Below are 25,923 nucleotides of genomic sequence, written 5' to 3'. Positions count from 1 at the left end.
AGACTGCAGGGTGAGTAATCCTGGAAAAGCAGACACAGGTGAGGTCCAAGTGAGTACACATTTTCTGACAAATCAGGAGGGGTTCTTTCTTTAAAACTGTGGCATAAATGTAATTTTACACTATAGCTGTTTACCATTTTGGTAGCTACATTTTGCCCCACTGTCTAAGAAATCAAACATCCGTGTAAATTGACAATCAAGGCAAGATAACTTTCCTGAATCTTAAATTGAAAATTAAAATTTCTGCTTATTTGCTATTAGTTTTTACATAAGTTATTTTGAATAAGTCAATTTTTCTTTCTCCAGGCATTATGAAAAACCTACGTCTCAGAGTCGTTACCATGGTTATAGGTCTTTATTTTACTGACACAATGACAAACCCATCAAGAAAAAGTATTTTATTCAATTCCGAGTGCCAATGGAATGGATATCTTCTGACAAATTGTTCTTTTGCTGGAAAGCATGAAACACCTGTGGACATATCACAGATGGCAGCCATAGTGGATGTAAGTTCCAGTTTCTTTAGGGTTCTCTTACAAACTCACATGAAAAAAGAAGAATGGAATATAAGACACCTGGACCTCAGTAACAATCTCATATCGAAAATAACCTTAAGCTCTCTTGCACATTTTCGTGCTTTGGAAATATTAAACCTCAGCAACAACGCTATTCGCTCCGTGTCATTGGATCTACTCAGTTTCAAGTCCTTGTGGGTGAAACGCCAGAGAGGCAGCTTGAGAAATGGGCTTCCATTTCTAAAGTTGCTCATTCTTCAAAGAAATAAACTCAGTGACATTCCCAAGGGTAAGTACAACTTTAAAAGATGGACTAGACCAAGAAACAATGAGTATGTGGAGAGCTAATGTTTTATGTCAATAAGAATTCCAGGTTTGTTTTCAGTTTCAAGGAAAGAGCTGAAAGTAAAGCAGTTGGATCAGAGCAAATATAATAAAAGGAGTTTCTTAGTGGAATTTTAAGTTATAATATGTGGAATTTAAAGTCAATGTAATTTAATCTCCCATTGCTATAACTTACATTAATCTTATATAGATTTGTCAAGAGATACTAGGAAGTATTTAAGTACTAAATAATAATGTGTGATTTTAAATTACCTACTTTGATTTATGTATTTTTTTTTACTAATTACAGAAAAGCACTGAGAAATAAGTAGTTCAGATACTTTTAATATGTAACAATGCAAATTAAGTGTTGCCATATTTATAATTTTTATTTTTACAGAATACATTTTACACCTTCTTATCTGGTTTTCCTCCAAATGTAGACTACATATATGCTAATATTATATATAAACTTCCTTATTATCAAATCAAAGTAGGACTCCTTATCAGAACTCCACATACCCTCCTATAAATATAAATTCTCATCCATTCCAACACTCAATAATCTACATTTTGGAGTTCCTTAACTAATCCACCAATGTTTTATTTAGAAAATGTATCAGATTCATAAGCCAGAGCTTCCTTTTTATATTCAGGAGTGCTAGACAGTTTCCTTTCCCTGTCTATTTTCAGTCTTGGTCACTCTTTGCTAAGTACTTACTTTATATAAGATCTTATGCTAAAAAAAGAAAGTGTAAGGATTTTCTCATTTTTCTCCATCTCAAATTATGCATATTTAGTTTTTCTCATTTTCAGTTCTTTCATTTCATGCTTTTATTTTTTTGTTTTTTCATTTATTTTTTGCTCTTTCTCCAGTATCTTGTTTTAAGCATAATTTTGACTATAATAGCCTGGCAGGTGAAGGGACTACTATTTCAGTCACCACAGCAGCAGAATTGTGTGAGAAGGACAGGAGTCTTCTCTCCCTGAACTTTCCCATAAAAGCAGTGTATAGTATTTTCAGTGCAAAGTGTAAACTAATTGCGTTTTATTTTATGATTTTTATCATATTGTTCTTATTACAAAAGGAATGCCTGTTTTTTGTAAAATATTAGGAATTAAAGAAAAATTTAAAGGGAAACATTAAAGTCCCTCATGTAATATGTATTCTTCAAGTTTATTCTTTATGCCTACATATATATTTTTCTTTCAAAATTGGATTTACTGTCCATAATATTTCATAACATAATTTTATATCACAGAATATTTTGAACATCTTTACATAATTAAGCAATCTCATAAATAATATTTTAAATAGTTGAATAATTTTAATATATTATAATCTGTTCAATCAAACAACATTTAGATTATTTCCATTTTGTTTGCTATAACTCTGACGAACATCATTAAAGCTACACATATCCACATGATATAACTGTGTTTTCTAACGAGTATGGTAGATGTGAATCTCAACCCACAAATTCAAGCGTACTAGAGATATAACCTTCTACTGTTTATAACTCAGCACAGTTTCTGATTCGGAGCCCCCATTTTGCTAGCGTCAGTTGTGGTGGGATGTATGGGTACTTACACTTAACATCAGTTTTTCATGGGCTTTCCTTTATCTTTTCCTAGATTTATACCGCAGCTCTAGAATCTTATACCCTGACAAGGCATCAAAGTGTGTGTGTGTGTGTGTGTGTGTGTGTGTGTGTGTGTGTGTGTGGTGTGTGTGGTGTGTGGTGTGTGTGTCCCTTACCCCCTCTAGCCAGAGAATGTTTCTTTTCAGTCTTTCAGTTTGTAGAAAATTCTTACGTGCTTTTGTTTCTTCAAAACTCTCTATCTAGATCTAGAAATTCCTTTCCTCTAAAGACTCAGGCCTTTGGAAAACAAAAGCCAAAAAGACTTGTAGTCGCCTCTGCTCGCCTCTGCTTTCTGCCTTGCCATGTGCCTCCCCTGGAACAATTAACACAGAGCTTTTACTTACTGCTTGAACAGAGAGAAAGGACACAAGGAAAAGAGAGACAGGTAAAAGCTTAATATGTCAAGATATTATCCCACCATAACAGTAGATAGAGAAACGCTGACTATATCTCCTTAAGGCAGATGAATTCTCCAGAGCTAACTGGAGGTTAGGATGAATACATTTCATGTAAGGACCAGATATCCCTATAAAATGCAGATGCAGTCCCATCCTCCTTTCCCAAGTTAAACTTCTACCTCCCAGAATATCAGGAAATATGTTAAGCTTGCAAAGGAGGGGATAAAAAGATGTGAAATGAGTAAATCCTTTATCTGAAATTCTAATGGAATTCTAGCAAATGGAGAGATGAATGAAACAGATTGATGATGGAGGTCCACTGTAAGCCCTGAATCTAATTGGATGTAATTCAGAGTTCTTTTCTCCATAGCATTTTGGGGTTTGTTTCCCTGTAATCATCATACACTTTCAGTTCTTATTAGGGACTAGAGTCCCCTCTGGCGTCCTGTCCCCATTTTATGATTCTGTGACTATGGCTGGGTAACTCTGACGTTGAAATCCCATTTTCGAGGGAAAAAGCTGGTAAGAGAGGTGCTCCCTGAAATGCCATCCTATTCCTGACCTTTGTTCTTTTTTGATCCCTTTATCCTACGCCTTTTTAAAGGAAATGTCTAGATAATGTAATATTTACTCAGAAGTGTGAGGATTAAAGGAAAGACGTATCTTAAGAACCTAACTTAACACAGTATTTGACATCATAAACAGTAGCTATTAAAATGTGAAAAGTACTTCATAAACTTCTAAAGTACTTTGCAAATATTAGTTCTTATTACTCTTGGCACAAATTGAGAATAACAGTCTTTTAGAAACAAATGATAAATTTGTTTTTGTCCGAATCTCAAGTTATCTTTTAAAATGTTAAATAATTATTGCAGTAGATGTGACTCCTAGCCCACTATAATTCATAAGCAGAGAATCATTTGTATCTATTTACATAGGTGTTTGCACTCATCTAAAGATAATGATTAGAGATTTCTCAGAAAGCAGCAGTCAAGCAATTGGCCTATAGCACCTTTATAAATCATGTTTCATGTATCTTAATATGGTGACAGTTTATAGAGCCAGTGAAAAGTTGCTTTGACTGTGGAAAGCCCATTTTTGTAAGGGTGAAAGATCACATTGACTAACCAGCTCAGTGTCAGCTGATTTCCTTTCTTGATGCTGATCAGCTGTGATGTTACCAATAAGCTTCATGTTGGGAAAACACCCAGAGGAGGTACTGGCCAATGCAATTCACAAAACAGAAGCCAGCCATGAATTTAACCTTCATGACCATATTCCTCCCATATTCTTGGAGTACAGCATTAATAATGGAAAAATCAGTTTAAAAAAATTGAAAACAAGGGGATTGGTCTCCAGTTAAACGATCCCACTTTCATCAAACAGTATTTCTGGAGTGCCCACAAAGTGCCTGAAAATGTATCAGCACCAACATCTTACTGAGTTTCCAGTTAGGTTGAAAGACCAGATGTGACAGCCTCACATTAACATACTAAATTCCAGAATCCAAGAGATAAATATGTTGTCAATGAGATGAAATAATACCTGATTTTTGAAACTGGTGGAGGAGAAAAAAACATAACCAGCGTATTGTTGAAAAAAAAGTATATTGTACTCTTCATTTGTAGGGAATTAAACCTTTCATCCTGATTACTGTTTGGATTATGGAAGTACCAATAACCAATGTTCTCAAAACCAATTCAGGTTCTAAAGTAACAAAATGAATGTATATCATTAAGCTAAGAGGTCAAGGTCTTTGGCTCACCTATATAAATTTGACCACATTAAGGGGCTGATTTTATGACTCAAATATCTTATCCAGGATCATTCCAGACTCCATTCCAATTCCTAATACTCTTTGAACTTGAAGCCATAACCCTTGAATATCATCATTTTATGTTATCAGATTATCACATTTGGGAGACCACTTAAGAAATTCAGCGTCCAAAGGAATGTTTCTAAGATGGTGTAATGTCTGGGCATGCCCTCTGTGGCCTTTTTTTCTCATAGACACTGAGATAATTTCTTGGAAATAATGAAACTGCCTCTGGCGTTCTAAATGCAAAGGCTTATCAAATCCCTGCCTATGTGATCATCAGAAAGCAGTTCAATAAATAATCCCATCTCCACAAAAGCGCCTCCATATGCCTCTCCCAACATTGGACTCTCTCAAAACATAAAATGTACTCTCTGATGTCCAAGCCCCAGCTCTTAATGCACCTCGCAACCTCTTTCACTCACCTGAATACTCCTCAACATTGATTCGCCATGCAAAATATGTAAAAGAACATATTCTCTTATTGAGAACCACAGCCAAGTGTCATAGAAGAGTTTACCCAAATTTTCCAACTCCATCTTGAGAGACCGCCAAACAAAAAGGTCATTTGCAGGACTCCACTAGTTCTCTTAATAACATTGCACCTTAATTCTCTAAAATTGGAAGTAAAAGGAAAATCTTCACATGGAAGGAGTAACTGAACTTCACAGTCTTAATTCCCTTGTGCAGAAGTTTCCCTTCTTCTTGGGGATCTTAGCTTGATATTAACAAGGGAATCAAATAAGAGGATATTCTTATAACTCTCCATGTTCAAAATCCCCCCCATGCTTGGGCATGTTCTGGTCCCACTCTTCCTAGTTACTCTTTTACTTTATCTTTTATACGCCTTGTATTACTCTATTTGCTTGTGTATTGACCTTAAGCAAGTCACTTAACCTATAAAAGCTTCCTGGTCCTTATCTTTAACTGGAGATAGTGATATATACAGGGTTGATGTGAGGGTTAGAGATAGCATTTGTAAAAACTATAACACACAGAGTGATGACATATATAAAACATCTCTCATTGTACCTCGTACATAACAGGTGCTCAAAAAGTGTTAGTTCTCCTTTAGGGCCATTTGATCAGCCTGAGTATCTAATTCTGTTTCCCATCCTAGTCTTTGCTATAATAGTCATCACCTCCTTGATTTCTGGTACAATGAGTAACCGAAGGTGATTTTCATTCTCTTTCTACAACTGTTCAGAGTTTGTATAAAGTTCAGAGTGCTCACCAACAATCTTGCACTACAGTTCATACTTCTGTAGGCCTGTATAATGTTGGAGACCCCTGATTCTCCATGTTCTGGGTGCTCTGGTCTGTCCTCTGGCTCTCTGAACCACACTGACTTGTGAGACCATCACCACTATCAAGATAACTGTCCATCACCCCCCAGAATTCCCTCATGCCTCTCTGCAGTCGATCTTTCCCACCCATCATCTCTCCCCTGCCCAAGTAGCCACTGATCTTCTTTCTGTCACTATCGATTCATTTGCATTTTCTATAATTTTATATAAATGCAATCGTTCAACACATTCTTTTATTTTTGATGTATCTTCTTTCATTCAGTATAATTATTTTGAGATTCACCCATGTCGTTGTATGTATTAAAAGTGCATTCCTTGTTATTTCTGAGTAGAATTTCATTGTGTGGATACTCTCATTTACCTGTCAGCAGACACTTGGGCTGTCTTTTTTGGTATTACAAATAAAACTGCTAGCTAAAGGGATGGAGAAAGATTCGCCATTAGAGAAACACAAATCTAAGGAAAGGTGGAGTAGCCATATTAATTTCAGACACAGGAGACTTCAGGGATAAAGAAAGCACTACTTAATGATAAAGGGATCAGTTCTTGAATGGGATATAATAATTCTAATGTGAATACACCTAACAATAGATTGTCAAAATATGTGAGGAAAAACCTGACAGAACTGTACAGAGAAGTGAGCAGATCTGTTACCAAACCTAACTTGTGTCTGCTGGCCCGATGTGCAACAAAGCCCATCTACTGACACCGGGTTGTGGTGAAGGAAAGCACAGACAGCATTTACCTCAGGGTGCCGAGGAAGAACAGGCAACTCTTGCTCACATGGCCTGAACTCCTCGATGGTTTTCAGAGAAGAGTTTTTAAAGACAGGGTGAGGGAGAGGGTCACAGGGTGTGTGATCTGCTCATGCGTAATTCTCTGATTGGTTGATGGCAAAGAAACAGGGTGATGTTTCAGGAATCATCAGCCTTCTGGTTCCAACCATGGGGTCTATGTGCTCATGGGGTCAGCATGCAGTTAACTTCCTCCACCTGGTGGGGTCTTAGTATCTGCAAAACAGCTCAAGACTATGACTCAGGATATTATCTATACCCTTGAGGAGGAACTAAAGGTCTTTTTGACTTCTTTTTATAGCTAAACTATTATTTTTCTCAATTGAAGTATAGTCGATTCACAATGTTGTTCCAATCTCTGCTGTACAGCAAAGGGACTCAGTTATACACTTATATACATTCTTTTCTTATATTCTTTTCCATTATGGTTTATCACAGGATACTGAATATAGTTCCCTGTGCGATACTGTAGGACCTTGTTGTTTATCCATTCTAAAGGTAATAGCTTGCATCTACCAACCCAAAACTCCCCCAGTCTGTCCCTCTCCCTCCCCCACTCTCCCTTGGCAACCACAAGTCTGTTTCTGTTTTGTAGATAGGTTCATTTGTGCCATATTTTAGATTCCACATATAAGTGATATCACGTATTTGTCTTTCTCTTTCTGACTTACTTCACTTAGTATGATAATCTCTAGTTGCATCATGTTGCTGCAAATGGCATTATTTCGTTCTTTTTTATGGCTGAGTAGTATTCCATTGTATATATGTACCACATCTTCTTTATCCATTCCTCTGTCAATGGACATTTAGGTTGCTTCCATGTTTTGGCTGTTGTGAACAGTGCTGCTATGAACACAGGGGGGCATGTATCTTTTTGAATTATAGTTTTGTCCACGTATATTCTCAGGAGTTGGATTGCTGGACCATATGGTCATTCTATTTTTATAAACTATTATTATTTTGTCTTGCTTGACTGTTTTCCTTTGTTTCTACATTTTGTCACTTCTGTGATTGAATTTGCTCTTTGGAACTTGGGGAAGCCCTAGGAGGCTAAAGCTTTTCTACAAATGAGAGGCCAGGGACACAGGGGACTGTCCCTGAGAAGGTCCTGCAAGGTCCAGCTCCATGTCGAATCCACTGTTACAGTTGGAGATTTCAACACCCCCCTGTCCATTGATAGAGACCAAACTAGACATGGTCTCCCTCTCCACTGAACTCCCGGGGTACTTATTCAATTCAATTAAGTACTAGATATGATAGGGACCATGAGCTCACATCCCTGTACAGGTCAGGCAATTATCATGAAAATGTTGAGAAACTTCTTTCATATCAGCTTCTGTGTTGCATTTTTTTCTCAAGACCCATACATTTGCGTATTAAAACACGTAGGAATATTCTTCAGTCCAGAAAGAAATGTATTTTCTCCAGAGCTTATATTCAAAATATTTAACAAGAGGCCTTTAGCCTGGGTTCCCAAGTTGGATGCCTTCTGGCTGTAATGATGAAGCAGAATCCTGCTGGGGGTTGGAGGGGGAAGGGAGAATAGACTAAAGTGCCTAGCGCGGCGGGGCAACACACAGTGGCTCAGCAGCAGCTATTTATGAACCAATATGGAAGTATTTCTCACCAGCATATGCCGGCTGAATCTCAGCCTTGGCTCTCTCTTTTTTTTTTTTTTTTTTTTTTGCGGTACGTGGGCCTCTCGCTATTGTGGCCTCTCCCGTTGCAGAGCACAGGCTCCGGACGCGCAGGCTCAGTGGCCATGGCTCACGGGCCCAGCCGCTCCGCGGCATGTGGGATCTTCCCGGACCAGGGCACGAACCCGCGTTCCCTGCATCGGCAGGCGGACTCTCAACCACTGCGCCACCAGGGAAGCCCTCTCTCATTTTTTTAAACATGCAGGCTTCTTGGCCTATCCTTTGTCTTCCTATTTTTGATAGAGACATCATATTCTTCTATAAGTGCATGCCCCATCCGTAGCAGGCAGCCCTCATTCAGCTCCAGCCAAATATCTTGTGCCGGTTGAGACTTATTTTTCAAGAAAAGCTAGAAATGTACATGTTCGTACTGAATCTTTGATGTTGGCTCAACAACTTTTAAATCTCTGTGCAGGTCAAACACTGTGACTTCTAGCCTATTGAATGTATATTATATATTGGGCATTACAAGTGTTCACAAAAGTGTGAATTCTGCCCTGAAAGGACTAATCATCTGATGGAGAGGCTGACGAACAACAATTATTTTACAGTCAATAGTGGGGGTAAAACTGCTTTATATAACTAACAACTTTTTCTTGTGTGTGTGTCTTATCACGCAACCAGACGCAAAGTTTGTCCGCTGTCTTTGTCCTCAGCACTAAGTACCATGCTCATAATATTTCGACTGAGTTGTCGTCCTTGTGGTCTCTTGCTTAGTCTGCACAGCTGAAATGAGCAAATGAGAACATAGATGTGCAGCCATTTCATTTAGGTCATCATGTCTCTGCATAATTAGTCTTACAGTAAGTACTGATCGTTTGCAGATAGTAGACAAGGAATAAACCCTTCTGGAATTGAACCAACCTGATCTGCTATGTAGTCGTTTGTTAAAGACGCAGACTATGTGTTGAGAACAGAGCAGAAGGAAATGTAAAAATGCAGGGCTTCCATGTGAGACTCATATGGGAACTCAGATTTGGAAGACTGCTACGGCTGGTACATCATTCTCAACCTTTACCTTCAGTGCCAAATGGGCCTCATGGTTACTTCTGGAATCAAGTGAAATACAAAGGCAGAGACCAAAACTCAATTGTATTATTTTGCCGGAAACTAAAACCTCTAGCTCTAACATATTACCTTTGTTATAAAAAAATATTAAAAAAATATTATATTTTTCTTGAGAAAAATAATGCAACACAGAAGCTGATATGAAAGAAGTTTCTTAACATTTTCATGATAATTGCCTGACCTGTACAGGGATGTGAGCTCATGGTCCCTCATGGTCCCTATTTTATATTTAAAAAATATTTAAAAAATAGTTATAATATCAACGATAAGTAGTTAAAGGATACAACTACAAAATAGAAGGAGGACATCTTAAAAGGGGAAGAATTCATCCATGTAAATAAAGTATCAAAACAACTTTTTTCCTCTATAACCATAACAAGATCATCCAGTTTTACCCATAGTTCAATCAAATAAGCAAGTATCATATTTACCGTTTCATTCAATCAAGGTTAGATTTTTGATTGATGCTTTTATTATAAAATTAGTACATGTTCATTCAAAGGAAGAATTCAAAAGTGTATAAAATCGAAGCATAGTTTCACCTCCCTCCGCCATCCTACTTCTAAGTGTAGCTACCACTGGTAGCTTAGTTCATCTCCTTCCAGGCCTTCTTCTCTGCTCGCTTGAAACATGTGTGTATGTTTGCATGTGGCCTTTTTTTCCCGAGAACATTGGAATTATACTCTACTTTCCTGCAACTTAACTTTTCCTTCCTGTTCAGTTATTTCAGGTTGATCTATCCCATTCTCTTTTAAGACTACACAGTATTTTGTAGTATTGATATAGCCATCCTTTGCCCATTTCTCTGTCGTGAACCATTTAAGTTGTGTCCAGTTTTCCACCATTACAGACAATGCTGCAGTAAGTACCACCAATTTATATTTCAAGTTGCTTTTTAATTTTAACAGGGCTGTGGAAACTGAAGTCATTACAGAGTTTGGATCTGTCATTCAATGGGATAACGCAAATTGGTTTGTCTGATTTTCATAACTGCCTGCAACTAGAAAGCCTCCATTTAAAGAGCAACAAGATATTCAGAATTCATCCAGAAGCCTTCAAGGACCTAAAAAAATTACAGGTTAGAAAATAGTGTTTATAATATTTCTAATATGCAGAACTATAGGCAATTCTATTAGAAGAATACTTCCATTGAAGAGTTTCTTCATGCCCAGTAGTACTGGCTACCAATCAAAAAATATAAGTCTATTTTAAGATGCCCCTAAAAGAGCTGAAGTCTCTCTCTTGCCTCAAAAATCCAAGGCCTCAGTAGTGGACATGAATGTGGACATTTTATTTGAACATGTAGGCTCAGCAGCAAGGATTGGTTCATTATTTTTCCTAAATCTAATTAAACCCAACTCCAAGCTTCCAATTACCAGTTGGCAAGAAATTAAATCTCAGTTATTAGCAAGGCTCCCTCCCTGAACTACAAGGTCAGTCAAAGGTCCCTCGGGTTTTATGCAATTTGGGACTATATGGGCCTAAATGGGCTCTACACCCCATAGAGCCCAGGACCACATGGGCCTCTGAAGGCCAAGTGACCCTGATGCTTCCACACCAAAATTGGGCACAGAATGGTACAAATCATAATGATACCAACTCATCTTTGCCTCCCACTTACCACGTGCCACACGCAGTTCTAAACATCAGAGCCAGGTTGGGGGGATCGACGTCACATTTTGGAGGCATGGTGCCTGTCTCTTGGGCACCCTGCAGTGAATCTCACCGAGGTCCTGACAGCTGGGAGTGTGAGTAACCCCTAGAGCCCTGCTCCAGCTTTGCCAGCTTCAGCCCCGTCTCCTCCTAGCCCCTTCCTCCTCTCTCCTCCTCTATGGGGAGATATTGTAGAATCTCCCCTCAGTGCTCCTTTAGAAACACCAGGACCTAGAGATGGCTTAGGCGAAGCTTGAAGCCCCTGTCCCCATAACCTGCACCACACACCCCCATTCTTTATATAGGCCAGTATCATCCAATAAAGCATAATGTGGGCCACATATGTAACTTTAGATGTTCTCGGTAACTAGATTTAAGAAGTAAAAATAAGCAGGTGAATTTAATTTTACTAATATATTTTGTAACCCAATATATCCAGATATTATCTTTTACACATGTAGTCAATGTAAAAATTATTAATGAGATATTTTCCATTCTCTTTTTTCATACTAAGTCTTCAAAGCCCTGTGTGTATAGCTGATGCTTGGTATCCAAGGGGATTGGTTCCAGGACCCCCATGGGTACCAAAATCTGTGGATCCTCAAGTCCCTTATGTAAAATGGCATAGTACTTGCGTATAACCTAAACACATCCTCCCATATACTTTAAATCATCTCTAGATTACTTATAATAATACAATGTAAATGCTATGTAAATACAATGTAAGTGCTATGTAAATAGTTGCCTGTGCAGGACAAATTCAAGTTTTGCTTTTTGGAACAGTCAGCATTTTTTTTTTTTTAAACTATTTTCTGTCCATGGTTGGTTGAATCTGAGAATGCAGAAACCACGGATATGGAGGGCAGACTATCTTACCCTTACGGCACATCCCAGTTTGGACTAGCCATAGCATAGCTGCAAGACAAATGCCCAACCTCGCCCCTGCCCCTTTCAACCGGAATGGCCCTCCAAGCCCGTCCTCTCTTGGAGACTAGTGACGCAGCAGTGAGGGAGGTCGACTCTGCAGCCAGCTGCCTGAGTTTAAACCTAGGCTCTGCCCCTCACCAGCCACACGATCTTGGGTAAGTTACCGAATCACTCTGTGCCTCAGTTTTCTCATCTGTAAAAGGGAGGTAAGTTGCTTCCTTCTTCATAGAGTTTTGTGAGAATTAAATGTTTTAATCTATAGACTGTGCTTTGAACAGTAGTTGGAATACAGTAAGCCCTTTATAAATGTAGACTACGTATAGAAATTCTAAAGTGGTTGCGACGCCCTACTCTTTTTTTTTTTTTTTTTTTTTTTGCGGTACGCGGGCCTCTCACTGCTGTGGCCTCTCCCGTTGCGGAGCACAGGCTCCGGACGCGCAGGCTCAGCGGCCATGGCTCACGGGCCCAGCCGCTCCGCGGCATGTGGGATCCTCCCAGACCGGGGCACGAACCCGTGTCCCTTGCATCGGCAGGCGGACTCTCAACACTGCGCCACCAGGGAAGCCCAGCTCTACTATTTTAACATACAAATCTGATTGTAAGCTTTCACGACAAGGGCCTGGCCCCTGCTTGCCCCCCCAGCCTCATTTCAAGCCACCCTCCCCTTGCTGACTGCATTCCTGCCTAGTTTTCACCCCAAGCCCTCCCCTATTGCTGATCCTTTTGCCTGGAAGAGCTAACTCTTACTACTCCTCAAGGAAGCCTTCCCTGGGTCTCCAGATTGAATTAGTTTCCCTTTATACACAGGTATAGTAGACTATGCTTTTTCCATATTGCGCGTATGGAAACTGAAATTATTTCATTCTAGGTATGGCTTAGCCATTAATGCCTATATCCCCATAACCCTTCTACCAGACGGTGAGCTCTTTGAGGACATACATCATGTCTATTTTGTTTTCTAATGCTTAACATATGTCCAGTACATACCATGTATTTACAAACACTTGTTGAATAAACAAAGGAACGAACGGCTAGATAATGATCATGGATAGGTGTATTAGTTATCCATTGCTGAGGTCAGCAATCCAGGCAAGGCTTGCCTGGGGCCTCTGCTGAAGGTGTCTCAAGAGGCTGCAGGCAAACCACGGAGGGCAGGTGGGCGACGAGCAGGCCCAGGGGCCGGGAGGCTGCGGGCAGTGGCGCTGTGCCCGGCGCAGCCAGAGAGGCCCCGAGACGCCGAGCAAGAGGAGGTACAACGTGTGGCTCCCACCGGCCCGGATCAAGAAGATCGTGTAGACGGATGAAGAGATTGGGAAGGTGGCGGCGGCTGTGCCTGTCATCCTCTGTCGGGCGCTCGAGCTTTTCCTGGAGTCACCGTGGAAGAAAGCCTGCCGGTGACCCAGTCCTGAAACGCCAAGACCGTGACCACATCCCACCGGAAGCAGTGCACTGAGCTGGAGCCGCAGTTTGACTTCTTGAAGGATCTGGTGGCATCCGTGCCTAACATGTAGGGGGATGGGGAAGACAACCACATGGGTGGGAACAAGGGTCCCCGCAGGGGCCGGAAGTCAGGAGGCAGCAGCCGGAAGAATGGTGGGATGCGAAGTAGAGGCAAAGACAAGAAGCTGTCAGGGACAGGCTCACAGCAGGAGGATGTCTGAGGATACAGATACTGACGGGGAAGAAGAGACACCACTGCCCCCATCCCAGGCCAGCCACCTCCCTGCCCACTTCCAGAGCCCCCCTGACACCCTTCATGCCCTTCACCTCGACTCTGCCTCTGCCCCCAGCACCCCACCCCCTGGGCCCCTCAGCACCTGAGGCAGAGGATGAAGAGGATTACGACTCCTAGCGCCCTCTGCCCCCCAGGCCACACCCGCTTTTAGCTGGGTTTAGTTGCTTTGGGGGAGAGAGAGAAGTTAGAGCTGTTCTTAAGTTTATTATCGGATGAATGGATAAAGAAGATGTGGCACATATATACAATGGAATATTACTCCGCCATAAAAAGAAACGAAATTGAGCTATTTGTAGTGAGGTGGATAGACCTAGAGTCTGTCATACAGAGTGAAGTAAGTTAGAAAGAGAAAGATAAATACCGTATGCTAACACATATATATGGAATTTAAGGGAAAAAAATGTCGTGAAGAACGTAGGGGTAAGACGGGAATAAAGACACAGACCTACTAGAGAATGGACTTGAGGATATGGGGAGGGGGAAGGGTAAGCTGTGACAAAGTGAGAGAGTGGCATGGACATATATACACTACAAACGTAAGGTAGATAGCTAGTGGGAAGCAGCCGCATAGCACAGGGAGATCAGCTCAGTGCTTTGTGACCACCAAGAGGGGTGGGATAGGGAGGGTGGGAGGGAGACGCAAGAGGGAGGAGATATGGGGATATATGTATATGTATAGCTGATTCACTTTGTTATAAAGCAGAAACTAACACACCATTGTAAAGCAGTGATACTCCAATAAAGATGTAAAAAAAAAATAAAAATTTTTAAAAAGTTTATTAATAAAATAATAATAAAAGGGGGGAAAGAAGGCTGCAATCAAGGTGTTGGCCAGGGCTGGAGTCTCACCTGAAGGCCCAGCTGAAGAAGGATCCACTTCCAAGCTCATGTGGTTGTTGGCAGGATTCAGTTCCACGTGGGCTACTGGGCTTCGGGCGCCATTCCTTACTGGCTATCAGCCTAAGCCTGCCGTCAGTTCTGTGCCGTGTGGACCTCCCCACAGGGCAGTTCACAGCATGGCAGCTCGCTTCAGAGCCCGAAGGAGAGAGTCTGCTAGCAAGAACATCACAGTCTTATGGAATGTAATCGTGGAAGGGACATCCATTGCTTTTGCCATGGTCTGTCGGTTAGAAGAGAGGCACAGGTCTTGCCTATACTCAAGGGGAGGAGATGACCCAGATGGTGTGAATATGGGGGCAGGTTATTGGGGACCTGTCTGCCGTCGTAGTTATCAGAGCAGACGAGAAAGTCCACTTAACTTGGCAGTGCTCTCGGTTCACCACAAACAGGCCGTCAGATTGCCTGGGAACCTCATTTAGCATATTGTATACTGATTATATTTGTATGTGCAATTTCCCTATGCCTGTTTTATTTCCTGTGCATTTTCATTGTGCTTTATAAGTCTTCTGCAGCTCACAGGTCATAGATGCTACAGGCAAACTAAAAAACAAGCCCAAGAATGTTCTGAATCATCTGTAATCCTAAATTACCTGAGCCGCCCAGAATCATACAATTTCTCCTTCTCTATTAACCCTTCTGCCTGTTCAGCAATAACTCTAAAAACTTCTTTGGGAACATGATGAGCATATTTGGTACCAGAAAGTCGAATATTAACATGGATGTAGTTGGGTTTTTTTCCAGGAGACGTATTTAATACTTGCATTTTATATTACATGTCTTTCCACGTGGAAATCTTTTCAGAAACCAGATAGATTTCTCAAAGCATAAATTCATCATCATGTGGAGGTAGAATGAAATGTTTCACTGGCATTTCAAATAAGCATTCCTTCTCCTCTGCCATTCTTCTTAGAGCAGTGATCGTTAGCAACATTATATGCTTCTCCCAATCTTTCTATAACGTACACTCCTTTCAAATGACAGTGGATGGCCACTTCTTTAGCCAAATTGGACTATTCTGTTTTAATTTTTTCTCAGAAATGATTCCTCCTGCATCATTTGATTAGCTCTCTGTCCTCTCTTCTGTGTTGCTTTTAGTTTCGTGATTTATAATATAACAGCTGCTAGGATGGGGAAAAAAATGCAGACATGCACTAAGAAGAAAATACCCTAAAAAACATTAGAATATTTCACCCTTTTGTTGAGGCGGGGGTACATAGAAAACTATTGATCCTAGTCAAGGCCAGGCCAAAGCAAAGTTTTGTGGGGGTTTCTTTTTCCTTCCTGGTCCCAGTCTCCTACTTCCTATTTTTGACAGCCTTCCCTTGGGAGTCAAGAGTGCTTGGTTACTCAACAGTGCAAAGGTCCCCCTCACTACTGAGTCTTGGTTATGGTGCTGTTTGAGTATTTGTCTGAGTAAAAGCTCTTTTCAGGAATTTATATAACCCAAGATTCCAGTGCTGCTTTTTCCCTGATGTTTATTAAACAATTGACCTGAATCACATTCAGCCTCCATGGTTTTCATCCATGGCCCTCTTTGTTACTTTTCAGCAAGGTTTGCGTTTATGATTTTCTCCCAAACCCCATGACCCCACTCTGGTGGCTCACGCTCCGGGCCTCCTCTGTGCATCCCTTCACTCCAGTGCAGTGGGAGCTCAGGCTCCGAGAGGCTGTGTTCTGGAGTGGAAGGCACACAGCTACGGAGCCAGATCAGATCTCAGCTCTGCCATTCACTCATTCATTCATTCATTCGTTCGTTCCTCCATTATTTTCTGCGCACCTGGTACCAAGCCTCAGGAGTAGGGATTATATGGGATATACTGTGACCTAGCCCAGTTTCCTCCTCTGTAAAAAGGAGGAAATGACAAAGTTGTTGGGAGGAATAGACATAATGCATGTAAAGCACCCAGGAGGATGCCTGGTACACAGCAACGCTCTGCAAATGGTAGCTAGAGCTACACCTAACTATGCTGTCCTGGCCACATCACACCACCGCCATATCCAGCTTCACAGATCCTACTCTGTGTTTTTAGAGTCACTGAGTCCTTTTTGTTCCCCAGTTTCCCCTTCATTTCTGATGAGACTAGGAAAATTAGTCATTTTGCTTATACTGAATAGCCATGGATGCAGAGAAATGTACTATTACCTTTAAGATAATACTTGATGCAAAAGAGCTCTCTTTGCCACTTTTAGTCAACCACAGTTCTTCTGGGCTCTCTGTCCTCATCATCCAGTATCTCCTGCCACGTTCAAGATCACAGTGCTTCTAGACATTCGAGACCTGATCTCTAATTCCAGACCTTGACAACAACGGGGAGTCTAGGTTATATTGAACAGTACAAATCACAGTTCATAGGAAAGAAGGAAGGGAAAGTGATGGGGCATCTAATACAGGCACCATACTTAAAGTTTTCACATACATTTAATCCTCAGAACAACCCTGGGAGGTAGGCTCCTTGAGAGTCAACAATTTGCCAAGTCTCACAGAGTCCTTAGGGGCAGAGCAGAGAATTAAACCCAGTATTCTGACTCTGAAATCAGTGCTAAATTCGTATGGCTTCCATAGAGATATAGACAGTATCTGTAACTAGTTTATTTTGTCTCCACATGTCTTTATTCACAGACTGTCCTCAATTTGTTTCTTCTCAAGCAGGTTGTAGACCTCAGCAACAATGCTCTGACCGCCATTCTGCCGATGATGATCGTGGCTCTGGAACTTCCCCACCTGGAGGCTGACTTGGCTGTTAACCAGTGGCAGTGTGACTATAGCGTGGAAGTCTTCCAAAATGTTATTTCTGAATCCTGGAGAAAAAAGTGGAATGCAATTTGCAACAAGTCTGTTGGTAAGTCAGTAGTGCCTCTTCTCTCAGAAATGGTTCCATTTAAACAGAAAAGAGACATGAAAAATTTAGTCTCATTTGAAACAATGACAGTCCCCCCAGAAGCAAGAGTGCTGACCTATGGCATTAATCATCCTTGGGCTGTATCACAGAAAAATCATTGGTACCTAACTGTTCTCCTCAGTTCATGAACGAGTTTCTTCACGTGGTCAGAGAAACCTAGTTCAGCTAGCTCAGAAATCACTGGCTTTGGTCAAAACCAGAAATTTCACAAAGAGAGAATTTTTCCCTAAAGCCCCCAAATGTCATATTTTTTATCCCAAATATTAATAAAATAACTGATCAAAGAAAGGACTTCTAAAACTTGAAACATAATTATTTAAAATGCTGGCTAACCCTCTGAAAGTATAATCCTACACATACACAAAACACACATATTTCAAAAGTATATTTTTCTTTGATTTGTTCCCTGCCACTCTCCCAAACTGCTAGAATATGTTACTGCAACTGAATATTTTGGAAAGCTTCCCCCACCACACGCACACTATTAACTATCTTGGCTAATTCTCAAACTCTTAACTGGGGGGGGAAAAAAAAGAGTCATTTTTTAAAAAGTGAGTCCTGGCCTCTGTTCTATTCAGGACTGCTATTCAGTAGAGACATGGCCACGCTTACCAGGTTTAGGAGAAATCCATGAAGATTAGAGAGAAGTCTTAATGGTGTCAGCCACACTTGGTTCATCGCCCTGTGAGAGCCACACGGGCATTCCGAGTGTGGAGGGCAGAATGTCAGGAGCCAGCAGAGAAACCCGAATATTTTTGCCGTTTGCCAGCACCGAGGAATGGTGAGGAAGTGATATAGCAAACACAGGTGTGGCCAAGGCCGATTTTTGCAGAGGGTTGGTGGAATGTTCTCGTAAATGTGCAGTAAGTAAGGGAAGGCTGTGGAGAAAGGAGGAGCAATGTGGCTGTCCCTACAGACTGGCTTCCTTTCTCCTGTGGGCAGCAGTCAGTCAGGAAGCCTAAGAAACACAGTCTCCCGGGCCTGGGAGCAGCAGACCCGAGCCTGAGAGCCTCACGTAAGCGTGCACAGAGCCTGCCACATGCTGTTGGCATCGACAACCGATGAAGCAATCAGTCAGTAAAGCTGCTAATCGTGTAATACCCACTTTAAATCTAGCTAGACGAGGACTGAGGACTCACAGATTATTTTTATTTATTTATTTATGGTTTTTTTTTTTTATTTATGCTTTTTTTTTGCGGTACGCGGGCCTCTCACTTTTGTGGCCTCTCCCGTTGCGGAGCACAGGCTCCGGACGCGCAGGCTCAGAGGCCATGGCTCACGGGCCCAGCCGCTCCGCGGCATGTGGGATCTTCCCGGACCGGGGCACGAACCCTTGTCCCCTGCATCGGCAGGCGGACTCTCAACCACTGCACCACCAGGGAAGCCCACAGATGCTTTTTAAACCACTGGAATCTCATTCCCGTGTCGACTCAGCGTGTGCTTTTACCCCCACTCTCAGGGAAGGAGGAGGCATACTGGTGGACGCCCACAAGGCGCGTGTCCAGAGAGACCCACCTTCCTCGCACTAATCTGAATCATACGAGAAGCCTCGCGACGAGCACAGCTGAGAGGCCCTGGGAAGTGCGCTTTTCCACTCTGCGCAAGAAGGACCCTGCGGGCTCTGACACCAGTGACAGGGAGAGGCGGCTGCCAGGAAGGGTTAGGAGCACCGGGGATGTGCAAGCTGCTGGCAGAAGGGAGGACGCTTCCCAGGACCTGGTCCTGGCCGTCTGTCTGTCAGTGTCCATCACGTTCTTCGTGGCTTTCTGCCTGGGGGCTTTTGCGAGGCCTTATGTGGACAGACTGTGGCAACAGAGATGCCGGAAAAAAAGTCCAGGTTCAGGGAACGTGTATTCAAACCAGGGCTTCTACGATGAGATCAAAGCTGTAGGGAACATGGAGCGGCCAAGGATGGATCTGCGCCAAACTTTCCACGATCCAAACCTCTGTGAGAACCAAGCCCCACCCGCGGCTGTCACTCCTGCGAGAACGCTGGCGCCGAGCAGAAAGGAGGCTGGCGGCGGGCAGGGCGGAGAACGATGCGGGGACCACACCGGGGCAGGAAGCGGGAAGGATTACGCGCTCCCAAATCACGGTGCAGCCCGGCCCGTTCTCCGCGGATGGCCGAATGCTGATGACACCCAACTAATGCCGGCGGGACAGGACTGCATCTACAGGTATGATATTCCTGGAGAAGTAAATTATGACACTGTGGCCGGGGAAGCTTCCCTCGGTGAGCGATCAGTGGGCATCCCTGCCGTGGCTGCCAGGTTACAGACAAGCCCTGGCTCAATCTGTGAGGATTCCAACGAATTAGGCCCACCCATCCCCAGGGAAATGACCACGCCTCTCTCCCAAATGGTGGCTCGTACGAAAGCTCTGAGGACTGGAGAGAAGGAGGGGAGAGGGGGCAGTCCACACTGCCCTTCGGAGTTTTCTAAGGAGAATGTGCTAAGCGCACAGCAGCAAAGGCTCGAGGGCGCCGGTGACGAGGAAGAGCCCCTCGCCCACTACGGAGCGGCCACGCTCAATGACCCAGGAGCCACGGACCCGTCCCCACCCGTCTTCGCTCCGGGGTGGGGTCATGACCTGCATGTGACTCCTGCTAGCAAGGAACTAGCACAAAAGGACACGCCTGACGCTCAGTGCGAGCTGGACACCGATTCTGACGAAGGGTCTTTATTTACTCTAAGTTCAACAAGTTCAGAAGACTGGAGAAGTGTGGCTGACGCAGAGGCACATGGTGAGGAGAACTGCAGAGCCAACGAGCCCCTGGGGGATGAGGACTCGGGGGAGAGGAGGGACAATGTCGTGTCATTAGAGAGTCTTGAGGACAGCATCGCCTTCCAGAAGATTCTGGGGAAATGTGAGAATCAGGAACATCATTCTGGAAAAACTCTCATTTCTGATCCAGACTACGGTTTGGACGCGACTCATCCGGAAAGTGGCTCTAACACCAATATATTTGAGGATCCGTTGACCTTGCCCAGGTCACCGGGCAACAGTCCTTGCAGTGATGAGATCCCAGGCATGTCCATTGACGACTATGTCACAGCTCTTCAATCCAAGGCAGCAGAGTGGCAATGCTCACTTAGAGACTTGGAGTTTTCAAATGTAGATGTTTTACCACAAACGCCAACATGTTCTGCTGAAGTCCCCTCAGATCCTGATGAGAGTGCCTGTGGTGAAGGAGATGCAGACATTTGTAAATATGAACCTTACGTTCAGGGAGTAGACACAGCTCAAAGCAATATTCCTTCCAAGATCGCTGTGGGGAAAAACTTAAGACCCTCACGACAAGTTTCTGAAGAGGACAACATGAATGGGCACTGATGAGGGGTTCGTGTGTCCCCTTGAGGACAGTGATTCCAGAAAGGTTATAAGCCAAACACAGTTATTACACTCCTCTGGTGACGAACCAGATCTTCAGTGTGAAAGGGGGTGGGGTGGTGGGAGGGGTATTTTGAAGATGGTGTCAAGAGCCAGGTACCACTATTACAGATGCTTCCAAATGAAACCAGTTCACTAAGAACACGGGAGCACTTCAGTGACAGAGACTGGGTTCAACATTCAGAGCCGAATCAGTGAATTTGATTCTCTAAATTCTTCCCTATGTTTAGTTAATTCTAATATAAAACTACCGTTCACAAGACATAGATCATTTAGGTAGGAAAGCACTGAGATATTTGAACATCAAAGGTTCCAATTAATAAATTTTACATTAAAACTTAACACTGATGATGTTGCAGTTAGGAAAAGATGATTCTAATTTTTATACTCAAATGCAGACCCAGAGAAACCTGATGGTTGTTGGCTGTCTATAAGCATGTTCAAGTCCCTTCAACATTCACATTGAAGAACGGAAACACCACCCTGCTGCTCCCTCAGAATATCACCTTCTTTTCTCCTTTATAGCTAGGCTTCTCCAAGGAATAGTCAGCAACTGTCTGTTGACACACCAGCACACCGTGGTCAGGTTTCAGCTCACCGTTCCTTTAACCCATGCCAGTAAAGGTCACCAACAACCTCCCATGGGACATGCATGGACTCTTCGGTCTCATCAGGTAAAACCTCTGCAGCTTTGGACACTGTCGGCCACTCCCAACTTGACATTCTTTCTCTGTAGTTTTGTGACACAACTCTGTAAAGGTGAGGATCCCAGCAGGACCCAGACGGCAAGACACAGGGATGACTAGAGAGAGTTTAGTGAAAGAACCATTTGGAAAGAACCGGACAGGATGAAGGGAAATTAGTAAGGGAAGGTGAAGGACCTAAAGGCTAGTAATATATAGGGGGAAGCCTTCCCCACACTTAGGCCTGAAGAGACAAGGGGAATTGCAGCTCCGGGTGCACAGCAGGAGCTGTGGCCTTTGGTAGAGGAACACAGCCACCAGGAATCGATTGTCCAGTAGGAGGAAGCCACGAGAATCACCACCTGAACTCTCTCCTCACCCTCCAGCCTCCCAGTGGCTGACCTCTGCAAGCCAGAGGGCAGTCCACAGCGGTCAGCCTTCCAGGCCACAGAGCAGGACAGAGAGGGGGAGAAAGTCAATTTGGAGAAGAGATTTGGGCAAATAGGGACCATACAGCACGTACTTGCTTTTGATTCTTCTACGATTCTGGTCACTCTCAGGCTCCTTCTACCTCCTCTTTCTGTGTTTGCCTGGTAAATATCTACGTTTCCCAGGGTTTGGTCCTGGACATCCTTGTCTCCTCACTCAATGTCCTTTCCCCATGTGAGGTGTCACTTGTCATGGCTTTTCCACCATCACCTAATTGCTGCTGTTTCCTGCTTCCGTATCTCCGGCTCTGAAATCTTTCTGGAGCTTTACACTCACATCCAGCTCCCTGTTGGATATCCCCGTGGGCACTTCTAACCAAGCAATGCCTATGCCTACAGTGCAACTCAGCAGCAACCCCTAATCCTCTCCATCCACCCAGTCTGATCCCCCGAGTTCCATTTCACTATCTGCTCCATCCAGAAACCCAGGAGTCTTCCTCTCTTCACTGCACTGAGTGCAGCCACTTCTGGCCCCTCAACATCTGTCAAGTCCATTCCATCCTCTTGGTCCACACAGCCCCAGCTTCAGTCTCACCTCGACACTCCCCCCAGATCTGTGACGACAACACACCAACTGGTCTCTTTACCTCCAGTCCTACGTGCCTTTATTATCCCCAAGCTACAGCCAGGGGGGTGGTTCCTAAAACCCAAGTATGATGACGTGGCTCCCCTGAGTAGGGTCTACATGGCTGCAGGCTTTTCTGTTTTTCTAGACACCGCATAACTCCCTGTCTCCAGACCTTTGCCCACTTCACATCTGCCTGAAATGCTCTTAACAACCCCACCCAACAAGCCCACCCAAACAAGCCCCCCTTTAGCTCAGTAGATCCTACCTGGGTCCCAGCCTTAACTGTCACTTCCTCACGGAAACCTTCCCAGACCCCCTAGACTAAGTTAGACTTCCCTGTTGCACACTCTTTCCTTACACAGGCATTGTCCTTCTCAGAGGAGAGCTTATCACAAGCAAGGTTAAATAATTGCTTGTGTGATTATTGATTTAATGTCTGTCTGCCCCTTCTGTACCCCTACTTCTGTGAGAGCGACAACAACAAAAATGTGTCTTGTCTCCTAAAGGCCTGGCATTTATTAGGTTCTCGATAGATGGATTTATTAAATAAATGAATGAAAACAAACTCTTTAGTGTGATACACAAGGATGTCAGTGACCCGGCCCAGCTTTCCATTCAACTTTCCATGTGGCATTTATCTCTCTGTGCCCTACCTCCTTCCTGAAAGCCACAGTTACAGACACACCAGACTATGTCACCCCACCACGCCTTGCCCACCTGCTCCTCACATCTGGGGGCACATCTGGCCTCTCTGCTAAGCCCTGCCTCATCTGCCTGGCAAATATCTCTGCTGTTTTCGAGACACTGTTTAAGGTCACCTCCTCCATGAGCCTTTCTTGGCTTATTCCTCCCAAGTAGAACAGACCACTTCCTTCCTTCCTTCGGCCCCCACTGCACTGCTGTGCATTCTGGAGAAAACGAAGTTTCACGTGGTTTGATTGAGATCTACTAGAGACTCTTCTATGGGCCAACATCCAACTTCTGGGTGAAGTTCAGTGCCCGCATAGAGTCTACGAAGCCGAAATATCATCTCAGAGTTAGCAGTTACTTTATACAGTGAAAAATGCCTATTTCAGCAGCACTGAGAAAAAAGTATATACAGTTTTGACTATTTTTGTTTGTTTTTGTTCACACTTCCAAAACAAAAGCTTCTGGTAATGTGGCATCAACATCACAGGCATCGCAGTTTAGTAGCTCTGTGTCTCAGCAAGCACTGGTAAAAACAAAACTTTAAAACCCCTCTCACTACGCCTTGCTGTAGGCTTGGCTAACACGGCTTGATGGGAGTGAGATTTGAGGCCTGCTACTTCCAGATTTCCAAAATGTCTCACCTTTGGGGTCTGCCCCCAAATTGACTCAGACTTTAAACTACCTAAGTTCCATAGATCTCCTTTACCCCAATTTCCCCCTCTGTTGTAGTTTCACTTATTTGGATTATGTCTCTAGTTCTATTTTTACACAAATGACCTTTGAAACATCACACTTTTCATTAAGATAAGTCTTTTTGCATTTCTTTAGCAGAGTAACTCAATTTTTTATCAGCCTAACAATTCCATAATAGCATATTTTCATCTAAGAAACATTCAAAAAATCCCTGGCATAATTTACCTTTACATGTTGCTAAAACTATTAAATACAACTTAGACTAATGGCTGCAAACCCAACGTATGAAACATTAAAATCTTTTCTTTTTTGAAGAGCAACTAGTGCCACATTTAATTGTCTTTTTAATGTTATCTTCTACCCTTCAGGTTCAATAAAGTCAGTTTTGGTTCATGTTGACAAAATTTTCCTCTAACCCTCTAGAATGGTTCAATGTGTAAGGCCTCAGGCCTCTCCCTCACTCCTCAGGAAAGATTCATCCAGTTCTTTTCAGTGGCCATGCAGGGCAAAGGAGAAAATCCAGGGAGTAACAACCAGGAATAACCGCTAGAACCACCAAACGGCAAATAAATGCAAGCTAAGAGATATCGCCATATTTCCAGTCTATTTGAAAGACAAAATCCATTCAACTCAAAGCTACAAGTTTTCTTTGAAGTACCTTCAGACCCAAGGGAGATGCAGGTGAGAGGGGAAGAAGGGGTTCCTATAGCCTGTGAATTTCACTAGTGCTTTATACTAGATTACCATGTCATCAAATAAAGTAAGTGGCAGGCCACAGACTTAACAGCAGGAGGGCTCACGAGCCTATCCACTAATAAGTAAAGGGGAGAGAGTGCCATCTTTCTGTTGCCTGAAAAATCTTATATTCATGAGAACTTGAGGGCAAGAACTGTGGCTATCTGAACATGGTTTCTGCATAAACGTCAGCCAGTTTATATTTTTCAAATGTTCTACTGCTATCTGAAAATTCTAGGTGATGTGGGCAATGAAAGTGTTAATGAGTTTTAAGGCTCTGTGGACTCTATAATTTCACATATAACAAATGTACTTCGGTTGCCAGAATGAACAAGGACATCCCGAACCTGGGCTAGAAATCTTTTCAGTCTTTTGCCGACGAGTATTTCGTCTGCCTTTGTGTGTCTATGTATCTGCAATCCTGAGGCAATTCGTACGCTTAAACATAATAACATCTTCGCTCCTTTGAATAAATATAACACGTTACTTGAAAAGAAAATTCTCATTATTTTTCTTTGAATTTCGTTATTGACTCTGGCTTTTCATGACTCAATATGTTGTAATTACCATAATTTTTTTGTTTTATTTTTATTTTTTGATACTCAAATTGTTGCAATTTGGTCAATGCATCCCCCTTTAAGCTGGTTTCTGTGTCCTTCTTCTGAATTTCTAAAGCATCATTACTTTCTGGCTATAAATGTTCCAAGTCAGCCTAGACTATTACCCCAAGAATGAAATTAGCTTCTCTCCAAGGAGACCTGCCTTCATTTAGTGGAGAATAAATAGTTCTGGTTTGTCTGCTATAAGGTGAAATGTGCATTACTGAAAAACCTCACATTCTACAAAATGGCACATTAAAAGTCATGGGGCTTATGGGATAAATAAAGTTGGGGAGGGCTTCCCTGGTGGCGCAGTGGTTAAGAATCCGCCTGCCAATGCAGGGGACACGGGTTCGAGCCCTGGTCCGGGAAGATCCCACATGCCGTGGATCAACTAAGC

General features: G+C 42.9%; 1 protein-coding gene and 1 pseudogene across 2 annotated transcripts; both read left to right on the top strand.

Moving 5' to 3' along the window:
- The first annotated feature begins 311 nt into the window (after positions 1 to 311).
- Positions 312 to 25,423, top strand: LRRC66 (leucine rich repeat containing 66). Of its 2 annotated transcripts, none has more exons than XM_004326203.4 (4): positions 312 to 804; positions 10,471 to 10,640; positions 17,428 to 17,617; positions 19,137 to 25,423. In XM_004326203.4, the coding sequence occupies exons 1-4, from the start codon at positions 312 to 314 to the stop codon at positions 21,008 to 21,010; spliced, it is 2,727 nt and encodes a 908-aa protein (XP_004326251.1). In that variant the 3' UTR covers positions 21,011 to 25,423. The 2 variants fall into 2 exon arrangements, with proteins under 2 accessions (XP_004326251.1, XP_033712888.1); XM_033856997.2 differs by having other exon boundaries at positions 17,425 to 17,617.
- On the top strand, positions 12,176 to 17,469 carry LOC117312456 (dr1-associated corepressor pseudogene; annotated as a pseudogene).
- Positions 25,424 to 25,923: the final 500 nt, after the last annotated feature.

The sequence above is a fragment of the Tursiops truncatus genome, chromosome 5, assembly GCF_011762595.2.
Source record: "Tursiops truncatus isolate mTurTru1 chromosome 5, mTurTru1.mat.Y, whole genome shotgun sequence".
Lineage (NCBI taxonomy): Eukaryota > Metazoa > Chordata > Mammalia > Artiodactyla > Delphinidae > Tursiops > Tursiops truncatus.
This window is presented reverse-complemented; position numbering and strand designations above follow the sequence as displayed.

Bases quoted from the DNA above. Each gene is read 5' to 3' on its own strand.
- LRRC66 (XM_033856997.2), top strand. From the start codon at position 312: ATGAAAAACCTACGTCTCAGAGTCGTTACCATGGTTATAGGTCTTTAT. The intron at 10,641-17,424 runs GTTAGAAAATAG...TTTCTTCTCAAG, and splicing joins AGGACCTAAAAAAATTACAG to CAGGTTGTAGACCTCAGCAA. The intron at 17,618-19,136 runs GTAAGTCAGTAG...CCCCACTCTCAG, and splicing joins AATTTGCAACAAGTCTGTTG to GGAAGGAGGAGGCATACTGG.